This window comes from Montipora foliosa, chromosome 9 (genome assembly GCF_036669935.1).
Source record: "Montipora foliosa isolate CH-2021 chromosome 9, ASM3666993v2, whole genome shotgun sequence".
In the NCBI taxonomy this organism is placed as follows: Eukaryota; Metazoa; Cnidaria; class Anthozoa; order Scleractinia; family Acroporidae; genus Montipora; species Montipora foliosa.
This window is the reverse complement of record NC_090877.1, coordinates 11,539,771-11,552,679: the sequence shown is the minus strand read 5'-3', so window position 1 is coordinate 11,552,679 and position 12,909 is coordinate 11,539,771. Positions and strand designations below refer to the sequence as shown.

The following is a 12,909-nucleotide window of genomic DNA, read 5'->3' as shown; positions in this document are numbered from 1 at the left end:
GAGAATAGGCTGTGTTCAATGACACGATTGTTACCCCTTGGAGGGTGGACGAGGTATCACCTCCGGATTTAGGATGAACACGCTTCGAAAAGCAAATCTGAAAGATCCCGTCATCAGAATCGTATTTGCAAATCTGCGAGTGCTAGCCAATTGTTGGGAAATTTCGCAAGGGGTGACCACGGCAAAATGTTGAGTGATTTTCCAAAAGCACCGGTCATCTGGATGAAATCTTTCTTAGCGGGTGTTGTTCCTTAAATAAGGGCTTACAACAGGGAAATAATGTCCTTAAACTTTTGGTTGGTCCAACCTAGAATGAAGGGACTCAGTTGGGTCCTAAATTATCGGATGGAATTGTGGAAAACAGGTTGTCAGTACAATTTAGTTAACACCCGAAATAGTCGGAAATATATAAACTGCCCGCGTGAGTGTTTTATACAAAAGGTAGAAGTGATCCTCCTATTTTAAGCAATTTTCTATTATAATTACCTCAAAAATTCAGGTGGCTTCAACGTGATTTGAAACCATGAGGTCATGCCTTCGAGTCCCGTTGAAGTCACCTGAAATTTTTCACGTGTCAAAAAATTGCTGAAAATTGCTGAAATTGTCCAGATAAGTGGGGACTACTTCTCCTTTTCATATGTTAACCGCACTGCAAATATATCCATTTATTTCATTCATTTAATGTTATATATCATTTTTTATCATCAGAAAATGGAGTGACTCCCCGAGGTGTTAGCGGGAATCAATTGACGGCTTCTTCTATAAGAGTATATACCTCTTCACGGCCATATTCAAGAACTTATTACTACCCTTCTCACGCATCGCTGGGATACACTGGACGCACTGGAGGGTGGATGCCCGCGACAAATAATATTGGCTCCGAATATTTGGAGGTGGGGATTCGATTCTAACCGTTAAGCTCCTTTTGGCCGGTCTGCATTGCTCTTTCCTATCCGGGAATTTCGCTTTGTTTTCCTCCTCGGTACAAATTCCATTTGAAAGCTAACAAAACAGTTATCCCATTTCAGGAACAGAATAGAAGACAACAACTTAGGGGGTGTTTACATGACACCGGGCGCGTGACTTTCGACCCGGAGCGAGTTCACTCCGGTTCCTGTTGTGGCTTTGGGCTCGTTTACATGCTACCACCCGAAAGTGTCGCGCCGGAGCGAATCATACAGGCGAGAGTTCACTTCGGTTTTTGTATCGGAGCGAGAATTTCATTCCGGTACGAAATCTCGCAACAGTGTCTTATAAAGGGGGAACAACCACTAGTTTCGGTATGGACTTGACCTCTGGGTGGACAGGAAAGGGTGGCGATCCTGGAATGGAACTCGCCCCGGGGGAGTTTTCTCATTTAAACAGCCCCTAACAGCCCTTACTTAAGTGATTGTTTTCTCAACTCTACAATCCTGGACAAAACTAGTTGACACCTTTCTCAAGTTTCATCCTTTTGGACAATAACTACAAACAAAAGCACGACACGACAAATAACTGTGCTATCCCTCAACATTAGGGAGTTTACGTACGGACAACTGCTACGGAGTCTGCTAACGAACAGTCCACGCACGAAAGGTTACAAGTTAAAAAGGGAGGAAAAAATCTCTGGTTTGTTTAATTTAGGCCAGGTTGTCTAGCGCTACTTACGTAACAGGGGTGGCTACCCAAGGACGTCATGGAGGTTCAGAGTACACAAGGACATACACTCTTAAGTACCTGGATCCTTACAGTTCTTCACCAGAGTTGTGGAGAGACGTGAAGGTACATTTGATGCTGATATTATGCTTTCCCGATCTCAAAAACTACTGTTACTGTATAGAGATGAGAAGTGTGTTACGATGAATTTCCTGGAAATTCCATCACACACTTCACCTGTACCATGAGTAGGTGTTTAGCCGGACAAACTCGACTTTGATGTCCTACGCCCAGACATTGCTGTGGACAGCCGTGACGTGAAAGAAAATACGTGATTGAGTGCGCTTAAAACTTATTCTCCTGAGAAAATTAAAAGGTGCATAAACAAGGTTTCCAGGGCCTTTCGCTTCGCGACCAAAAATAGAGGTAAGCCCTTCTAGCGAGATTTTTCCCAATTTATCGCTTTGCTTTCTTGAAGAACTTTAATTGACTTCTATTTCCATAAAAATGCGAACCCTCCACGTCTTTGATTTGCCATGACAATTACAGAGTTACAAAGATGAAAATAGTTCGTATAACAAGACCTGAAATACCCACCCCTACCCACCTCAGAAAAATCTGCGCGACTTGTCACGTTTCCGTCACGCAAAACATGGCGGTAAAAAACTTAATTCAAGACAAACAAATTTAGGTAATTTAATCGGTCATAGTTAAGTATAATCCAACACTAATCTGCAATCACAGTATTTTCGTACTTTGTGTCTTTAGAGTTCGGCTCCGGTGACACGGCTAACTGGTCTTTTATTTTCAGGAGAATGGCGAAGTGAAGACGTTCACCGGAAATACTGATGTAAATACTGTCAAGCGAAATGCTCTTCCAGCTGAAATTTACACAAAAGCTATCCGTTTCTATCCAAGGAGCTTCAATGTACGAATTGCTCTTCGAGTCGATCTGTACAGCTATCCTAAAGGTAAGCGTCATCACATGTTTGAATACAACACAGGCCCTGACATTTTTACCGGCTTATTGTAATTTGCATCTCGAAACGAAATATCGTCTAATCTCGGTATACTGAAGATAGGAAGAGTACTAACTTCTCGGGCATCTTAAAACGAACCCTCAAATTAAAGCGCTGATGGTCGTTCGGGGATGAACAGTCAGCCCAAGAGTTACGAATGTGGCCGCAAATGTACGGATTTGTTTGGGGATTAAAACAATTTTGTTGCTTCTCCGCTTTTACATAACGTTGTCAAGTTATGTCGGACACATATGATACCGTGATGTTCGGTTGGTGTAAAATGCAAACTGCAACCCAGGAGTAAATTGTAGACTTACACCTTGTGTGCAGTCTGTATTTACATTTTACCAGCGAGAGCGCGTGACGTCACGTTATTTTGAGACAGTTTAACGGCCGATTCAACTGATCGAGGAAATGTTCCATAAAAACTTCAAATAGCGATGTTTCTTTTCCAAAATTCATTTTGTGGACAGCCAGATAAATAAAGTTCACTCACCCCTTTGCAATATATTAAGCGCAAATCTAATTTAAAACTGTTTGGAGTTATTTTCGAGGATAATCCAACCAACGTTAACTGGGATAAACATTTTGATCATATGCTATCCAAAGAAGTAGTTCTCGTCTCCACATTTTGCGTGTCTGCAAACACTATGGGTTTTCGCTCGACTACTTAGATCTTCTTTTTAAGACGTTAAATCTTTCAATTTTTACTTACGCTATTGAGGTTTAGGGTAGTACTTTTTATAACAAATATCTTAGCCGTATTGATAATTCTTTTAATAGAGCTCTTAAATTGGGGTTTTGCCGGACCGGACCAGATCGGATCGGATCGGATTGACAAAACTCGGACCGGATCAATAACACCAGACAACGTGCTCGAATTCTGTGCCTTCCTCTCTTGTGTAGTCGTCTCCTCATTTATTGAGCCTCGTCGAAATGTTTTTTTTTCCAAAGATGATTACAGATTCCGAAGCGGAATTATGAGAGATTAGCCTCCCACGCAAACGTTCTTACGGGTTCGTCACGCAATCATTCCTCCCCCACGAGGAATGATTGCGTGACGAACCCGTAAGAACGTTTGCGTGGGAGGCTAATGAAAGATACGATGTGACAAATTGACGTCACTAAGCGAATTGACTGCGTACACAACGGTCTTCTTTTTCAAACATGAAAACTGACGACAATTCTTTACTTTACCCCAGTCCCTTCTAATTGCACAATAGTCTGATTTAGCAACAGAACGGGAATGTCAGTTGACGATGGTGCGCGCAGGAAAAATATCCATATTACGTCATATTAGAGTAGAATCCCAGCTATTCTGCGGGCTCTCCTTTCGTCAACTGACGCTCCCTTTCTGTTGCTAAATCAGACTATTGTGCAATTGTCAGGGACTGGGGTAAAGTAAAAATCATGTTGTCAGTTTTCATGTTTGAAGAAGAAGACCGTTGCGTACGCAGTCAATTCGCTTATTGACGACAATTCGTCACATTGCATCTTTCATAATTCCGCTTCGGAATCTGTAATCACCTCTGGAAAAAAGAAACATTTCGACGAGTCTCAATAAATGAGGAGACGACTACACAAGAGAGAGAGGCACAGAATTCGACTTCTCCTGTCTTCGGCACGTTGTCTGGTGACCATCTACTTTTGGCGGGGATTTTGGTCCGGTTCGTGTTTCCTCAATCTGATCCGATCCGATCCGGTCCGGTCCGATCCTGGTTTTGCCAACGGCTGCATGTGACGACGCGTCGGATCTGAGCCACCGCGCACCGGTGGCTCAGTTGGTTGAGCACCGGGCTGTCACGCGGGAGGTCGTGAGTTCAACTCCGGCCGGACCAACACTCAGGGTCTTTAAATAACTGAGGAGAAAGTGCTGCCTTTGTAATTACATCTGCAAATGGTTAGACTCTCTAGTCTTCTCGGATAAGGACGATAAGCCGGAGGTCCCGTCTCACAACCCTTCAATGTTCATAATCCTGTGGGACGTAAAAGAACCTGCACACTTGTCGCAAAGAGTAGGGCATGTAGTTCCCGGTGTTGTGGTCTGTCTTCTGTGTTGTATCATGGTTGGGAGGGTAATTGCTCGGAGATATTAGCTACACCAAGCTACTCTAAAATCCGAGGGTAAATAAAGATATATGATAAGATATGATATATGATAGGGGAAATCGAAGCGTCCCAAAAACCCATCAAATCACTCAGGACAACGCAGAAAATAGTGGGTGAGTGAACTTTATTTATCCGCCTGCCCATAAAATGAATTTTCGAAAAGAAACATCGCGATTTGAAGTTTTCATGTATTTTCCTCGATCAGTTGAATCGGCCGTTACAATTGTCTCAAAATAACGTGACGTCACGCGCTCTCGCATCTTTAGGGTTGTCTGCCTGTGGGCCAAAAGTCGTTTGACTGAATGACAACCCAGGAAGCAAACAAATCGCGTTAGTCGAATCCTTATAATTAAAAGAGTGACTGAGATCAAGTTGCCTGAGTTGAATAGTACAAATATTGATCCGCATGTGTCCTCGAGTGAAGTATTTATTTGACTAAATTATGATGTTGCATTGAAAAATATTAATGATAAGACGAAAAATTCGATTTTATTGCAGCCCTTCCTAGCCAACCTGCCTGTGATTATGTTCTTCCTCAAGGTAAGGTATTTCAGGCCCCTTGTATAAGCTATTGTACCGGGCAAACTGAAGCCCCCGCTCCCCCATCCCCTGAGATCCTCCAAGTCACTTGAATTGCTTGGATTTCCCCTCCCTTGGCTTTTTTAATCTTCGTTTTCCTAGTCAGGAAGGTCAAACGAACGATTATTTCACTTGAATTCTTTACACTTGATTTCGGTCTCTGATTTCGTTCGCAGTTGTCTGATTCTTAGAGCAATCCCAACTTTCGACCCCCAAATGTAAATAATGTATTTTCGCGTGTGTTCGGAATTTTAAATGGTGACAAGTATGGTGAGCGGCCGTTTAATCTCGTACCCCTATTCTATTGTTCCATTCTATCCCTCAAACACTAAAGAATTTTGTCACCCAAGTGTTTTAAACATATATGACTCCTTTGTTGACCTTTCTTGAAAATACATGTTGTTTGCTTTTTTCAGATAGTAACCCGGAGCCAGGGGGCCCTGGAACGGTGTATTTTGATGGCTACCAAAGCGGCCACAAACATCGAGTACTCAGTGTTGACAATCAGGGAAGAAGACCAAGGGTAAGTGGAGAATGCACCTTGGCTAAACAGAGCTTGGAATAAACTGCTTAGAATCACCTGCTTGTAGCGTCCTGCGTACACGTTCAATAACAACGACGACGACAAACAATGTGGCTGCAAGGACGGTGACTACGGCTACGAAACGCCATGAAACGATGGTCTCAGTGAACAAAAACAAAGGCTCTTTGCTCTGCACTTTCGTTTTACATTCTGATACGTTTTCTTGCCTTTCTCATCCTTACCACAATGGTACGTAAGGCTATAACAATAATAACTAATAACTTTGATATTTACTCAGGAAGCTCCACTCACCCGAAAGTGGTTTTCAGGGCGGTCCTGCATTCATCCGATCGAATTGGAATTTAGAGATCTTCGTTTTGGAGGAGAGGGGAAAACTGGAGAACCCGGAGAAAAACCTCTCGGAGCAGAGTAAACAACCAATAATAAACTTAACCCACATATGGCCACGATTCCCTAATCGAACCCGCGGTAAATTGGTGGGGGGGGGCTATAACCACTAAGTCATCCCAGTTCCCCCAGTCCTCGGTTATGCCGAGGACGCGAGCACCTTACTATAAATTCTCAATTTTTATTCCAAACAGCCACACTGCTTGTACCAATTTTATTCCTGGAATGTTGATGTACACTTCCGGCATGCGAAATGACTACAGAAACGAAGCTAGAGAAGCTGCTTATCATACCAAACAATAGCAGGTTACGAGAGCTGTTAAATTACTGCAAAAACGGGAAATAATATTGTAGGCAACCTTCTCTTAGTGTCGTCGCTGTCGTCTTTGCGTACAACTTCAACTTCAACTTTATTCAGTGTGAGAATCGTGTTTACTTTGTCGCTACCCTCAAATAACACAAACCAATCAAGCCGGGTAGTCGATGCAAGGCCTAATTATGGCTTAATTGAACATATGTGATAGCTCAGATCCCACAATGCTAATGCAAATACTAATAATGATAGTAATAAAAAGAAAACAAAAAGAAAGGATGAGGAAGAAACTAACATGGGGAGAACAAGGAAACAGCAGTTACGGGATAAGCTCCCTATAATGACGTCAACGATGACACCACCGCCAACGACGACCACTACAACTGGAACTTCAAAGATAATAATGTGAGGCATTTAGGTACAGCGATTTATTCATGACATCAAAGACCCAAAGCGCTTTATGAGAGTCAGTTATTTAGGCTGGAATTCATAACCAACAATGACTCAATAACAACGTTTTGGTGACGTCGAAACGGCTAGCAATGAATTTATCATACAGTAATTTTTTGCATGTCTTTGCGTCAGCAAACCTCTTTTTTAGAAAAAAAAAGTCACAAGTGACCTCAAATTAGCGAGAGTGACAGACTGCAGCACCGGGAACTTTTTTGCTCCTCTTTTTACGAACAATGTTTGGGGTCTTAAGCGTCCCACAAAAGTGCTGTAAGATGGGACTACGGCCGGTTTGTTTCACTTCTCCGAGAAGAGAACACGGCACTCAGACCATTCTCAGATGTTACGGCAGCAATTTTCCTTCAGATATCGTAAGACTCTGAGCGTTGGTCCGGCGGCCGGAGTTGAACCTACGTCTTCCCAGAGCTTAGTCCTATTCTCAACCAAATGAGCCTAACGGTCTGCGGGTTGATTGTTGCAGGATGGTACAGTTTTACCCCTGGAATACAATTTCCGCACACTTAAGAAGAGTGAACAAATACTAGCTGTGCTAGTAAGCATTGCCATTTATGCTCAGCGGTTATTTGTGCTTTCCATTCCTTTTGCAGGTTATCAGTTCGTCCGATGCAAACTCGTTTCAACAAACAGGTAAAGTGTGATGGTGTTTTTTCTTCATGACTGTTTTACCTAATCATTTGAAATCGTTTCTTAAATTGTATCTTCTTATTTGCTATGACTATGAAGGTTTTTAATAGCAATAACTTTTTTTTCTCTCAAGGCGCTGTGGCAGTGCTGTCTCTGACCGCTGACCAAGAACTGGAAAAGATCGAAGTTTCAGGAGGCGCTCAGTTGGTAATCACAGGTTCTGCGAAGACGCTGACGGTAGATAACATAACGGATGACAATACTGGCCATATTTACGTTATGCCTTCTACCAAGTTACAAATACATAGCCTCCTGTCTCCTTGCGCACGGATGTTTCATGGCTCCGAGCTTATCCTCAACGGCCTAAAGCCAAGCGTATCCTTGGAGCGTTCTGTTGACATATACGGAACTTTATCCATTAGCGGGTCTCCTGTTGTCCTTATGGGAAGGGAAAAAGGCGTAGTGACTTTGCACCCGGGCTCCTCTCCGAGTAAACTGACCTTTGGAGACCTTGTAATTAAATCTACGGGTCATCTACGATTGTTGAATTATGACAACCATTTCCCAGAGTCTTGCCGCTGGGCAGTTACAACCACAGGATCGGGACTTACGTTAGAGGCCAATTCCAATTTGGAAGTCAGTTGTCCACTCAATTTAACTGGCGATCAAATGACTATTGGCTACAATGCCGCATTGAGAATAAATGGTAAGAGCTCGGTATCATACGTGTCAATGAACAACGTCAACATAGTAGGGACGTTTTATCCCGGTGTACTGTCAATGGAAGAAGGTTGGAAATCCCTAAGAATTGGAAGATATGGCCACATGCAATTTTTCCCCTTCGGGGACGTGCGACTAGATACATTTTACGCAAACGGAAACTTCTACGTTGAAGGAGCGTTGTATTTAAGAGGCAGGAATCCAGCAGTTACCAAGACAATCGAAATTGACCAGTATGGGCGCGTGATGTTTGATTTGTCTCTCAGCTCAAATTCTTTGACTTTCGTGCACAACAGTTCACAGCAATACGGCGCACATGGAAGGCTTTCATTGAATGGAACCTCTCTCGTTCACGCTGATATTGTTGTTGTTGATGGTGTATGGCTGCCTCAGAAGCTCAGCATTCAACCAGGGTGGAAAAAGCTGACCGTTGAAGCTGGAGGTACTTTCAACTTTGATCCCGTAGGCGTTTATAACCTGGATAAGCTATACCTGGATGGTAACGTAAAGGCTTTGAATGCGGTTGAACTGGCTGGTTTGTCACAAGAAAGATTACCCGAGTGTGTGGTTGGCTACAACGGCGTTGTGTTATTCCAGTCTGCAGGTCTAACAACAATTCGCTGCAAGTCTGTTGTAGTCTCAGGAACTCTGCGTGTAGGAAACTTGTTCATCGGCACCAGGTGGGATTCTCTTCAGGTGAATACCAGTAATGGAAAGTTCTATTTTGAGACTTCGCGTGCCTTAAACATCAATCAAACACGAGTGAGTGGATTAATACAGACAGGATCGGCGGTTGGTCCCGTTACTCCGTGGACTGGTGATTCAGTCACCATAGAAAGCCCAGGAACAGTAAACATTCATTATCAAGCTCAGCCTTCAGTGATTGCAGACGGCGCAATCAATTCCACCTTTGATGTGACCGATTTTCAAGTAGATGGTACATTCCAACTTGGTTCGCTTTACGTTGTCGCTAATAGCTTTGTGGTTGGATCATCGGGTCACGTGACTGTGGATGGTGGAGGAGCTCTCGGAGGGACTGGGCCTGGAGCCGGAAGTCCACACAACAGTGGAGCTTCTGGGGCAAGCTACGGCGGTCGAGGAGGACGCGGTGCACAAACGCTTGCTCAATCTCTGATCTATGGCGACATTTTCTCGCCAGGGGTCTGGGGTAGTGGTGGTGGAAATGGTAGTGGCGGTACTGGTGGGGGTCGCGGAGGAGGCAGAATTTTCCTTCAAGTAAGGCAGACGCTGGATGTTGACGGAACTATTAAGGCGAACGGACTTAACGGACAGGTAAGTAAGTCCTGAAAAATGTTGCTTGTGCTTGTTGCTTGTTTATGTAACAGTTTTGATTTTTTCCTAATAACATTGCATTAATTTTTTTTTTTTTTTATAACAATAATAATAATAATAATAAGTCTTTATATAACGATGATGAACACTGATCACTAGTAAGGTAAACCTAGTACTCTACATAGTGGCGCTCAAATGAATGAAACAAAGCAATACAAATGAACCAACTCTGAAATGAACACAACAGAGTTAAGTATCCCAACCGGTGGGAGGCAAACCAGTTGGCTAATTACAAGCGCAGCCGAGAAGTTGGGACAGAAAACAACTCCAGCTGGTGTTCAGAGCCGGACACTTTCGAGATCTCGAAGTTTTAAAATTTAGTAATATTGTTTTGTTTCATTTAGGCAAGTTTATGTTTTTCTTCTCTAAAGGTTTACTTCCGAATTCATTTAATGACATGTTTACACTGGCTAATTACATTCATCCTTATAACACTAGAAACTCATCTAATTCCAATTTTTATATTCCATTAGTTCGAACTAATATACGAAAATTTTCAATCCGCTTCCAAGGCCCTAAATTTTTCAATTCTCTTGACAGTCAAATTAAGTCATCTGGATCTACCGCTCAGTTTTGCAAAAACCTTAAAAGATTTCTTCTTTATCGTTAGTGGCATCAAATTCTTTGAAGTATTTACGCTTTTGTATTTTTGTGGATAAATGTGTGTGTGTGCACTCTTTCGTCTTTTTAATAATATATTGTATTACGTCCCAGTGCTATCTTAAACTTAATTTCTTAGTCTAATTTGAGGAAGCCCATGGCTCCATAAGCTCTTATAGTTTCTTTATGGGCTTCCTCGCCTTTTTTACAATTTTTTTGTATTTTGTTTATTAAATTGGATACATTATATGTAATCATGGCAAATAAAAACCTTGAAACCTTGAAACCTTGGACTTGAACCCAGGACCTCCGCGTCTCTCAAGTCCAGCACCGTAACCATCCGGCTACGCTACCTCTGTTAATTTGTTATCGATTCTTGTTCGTTCCAATCCAAGTTATTTTACACTATATTAATTATTAGTATATACTTGTCTAATTTTTTGGTTTATTTGCAGTGGGCAAGGAGAAATTTAGTGACGCGCCTTAAAACGCACTCTATTTAACTGCTCCTTTCTTTTCAGACCTCTGGAAGTGGAGGCGGAAGTGGTGGCTCCCTATGGGCAACCTGCCAACAGTTCACCGGAAGTGGAATTATTCAGGCCAAAGGGGGCAGCGGAAGCACTTATGGAGGGGGTGGAGCCGGCGGAAGAATCACGGTGTATTATGTCATTGGTGGTTTCCATAGCGACCATGCTGATGCAAGCGGTGGACAAGCTGGATATGGAAGTACCGTGGAACCGGGAGGACCTGGGGTTATTTACTTGGAGGGCCGATCGCCTATTGTCAAAAATCTTCGAATCGACAACAAAGGAGTCAAGCCATTGGTATGTGACATTTTATGCCGTTAAATCCCGTTTCAGCCAAATGCTACGAAATTATGGAAGTGCAAAGATTCCTGTGGTGTTGTGAAAACATGGAAGTAGGACACTATTGTTTCTGTCCAGAAAGTTGCGTAAACTACGCTCAAATTATTAGTCAATTCTTTTCTAATCTTTAACTTGTTTAATTTATATTTTTTCCTAGGCCACACTCAACGGAAATTTTGATCTTTTCAAATACTCAGGTTTGTCGACTAATTTATCATAAACTAGTAATTACCAAGATTAAGTGGAATGCTGCCAAGAGGTATGGATCACATTCCCCGGGTAGGTACTTGGTGTCTGTTTTTTTTTCTTTTTCTCCCTTTTTCAATTTTTTTTAAACAAGGTATAAAACACTCAGTAATTATACAATTACCCTAACCTAACCCTAACGCTAACCCTAATCCTCATCCTGAAGGTTTTACCGTGTTTAGATAATTTTGCGCCATAGATAACCACTAAATGATAAAATACACCAAGTACCTACCCATTCCCTGCACAACAACGCTGCCATTGATAATGTGGGCACAGCGCAGAAATCCAGAAATCTGCGTATCTCGAATGAACACGATTAGAATGGCTGCCCCGTAAGCTCGGCAGCAATTACATGATATGGTTTTTCCAACCCTCAAAAATCCCTTGTGTACCTTTCTAAATAAAACCCTTTTAAGAACAAACAGGGTCGTTGAAGCCGGAAGATTTTTAGTAATCCGAGAGATACGTCGCAGTCAGGACACGTCCGTAAGTTTTCAGTTTACTAATCGATATCAATAAGCCTTGTGCAAACTTGGGATTTATTTTAACTTGGTTCTGGTTAGTTTGAGATTCTTTCAGTCATTTTAGTTAGTTTTCTTGTGTTCTTTTTTGTTCATTTTTCCTTTCTTTGTTATTTTTCAAGGGGCTGTGGCATACCTTAATCCTCCCTCTGACAATTTCATCTATGACTTTACGCTTATCGAGGTTTATGGCGGAGGGCATCTGGTTTTCCCGCGCGCGGGAACTGAAGTGCGAGTTGATACCATCTATGGAGATGACACCGGTTATATTCACGTGCCGCCATTTAACACACTGAACATGACAGGAACATCGGAGTACAAGCGAATCAACGTCACTTGGGCGCCTTTCGTGTATGAAAATGCTATTTTTGTTCTGCCCAACGGCACACTGGAAATCCGTAGAGCTGAAAGCTTGAGTTACCCAAGTATACAACGAAGTTCACAGGTCACGTTTTGGGGAATCGTGCTTGGGTTTAAAGCCCATTTTATGGTTGGCTATGGAGCAACGGTATCTTTTGAAACGTCTTGTCCGCGTGACTTGAATTTCGTAGGTATAACGATACAAAAGACCAGTCAACTCATCTTGAATAGCATTGCGGAAAATACAACCGATAACTGGATTATCGAAGTGGGAAAGGATCATGGACCAGTGTACCGAGAGGGAATAGTGACGATTGAAGGTGATGGGTCGTTTGTAGCTCGATCGTTAACACTCAAAGCTGAATCATTGGTAGTTGATCCTCGTGGGATACTGACACTCGATGGAAAGGGATATGATGCTGGTGAGTCAGACCTAACATTCTGTAAGTAACGATTTGAGTCAGTTGGCGATTCAGTTACATTGTAGTTTTACCATTCATGAAAAGGACGAAAATGTACTTCAGCTATTAGCTGCTCAGACATTTCCTAGCTTTTTTTT

At 42.4% G+C, this 12,909-nt stretch overlaps 1 protein-coding gene across 1 annotated transcript in view; it reads left to right on the top strand.

Annotated features, from left to right (window-relative positions):
- LOC137971442 (uncharacterized) overlaps nucleotides 1-12,909 on the top strand; it is a 174,297-nt gene that overhangs the window by 16,198 nt on the left and 145,190 nt on the right. The window contains 10 exon segments of the mRNA XM_068818269.1: nucleotides 709-893; nucleotides 1,624-1,761; nucleotides 2,447-2,606; nucleotides 5,262-5,303; nucleotides 5,759-5,865; nucleotides 7,645-7,684; nucleotides 7,815-9,694; nucleotides 10,876-11,178; nucleotides 11,378-11,417; nucleotides 12,113-12,772. Of these exon segments, the coding sequence (XP_068674370.1) occupies nucleotides 709-893; nucleotides 1,624-1,761; nucleotides 2,447-2,606; nucleotides 5,262-5,303; nucleotides 5,759-5,865; nucleotides 7,645-7,684; nucleotides 7,815-9,694; nucleotides 10,876-11,178; nucleotides 11,378-11,417; nucleotides 12,113-12,772 (3,555 nt within the window).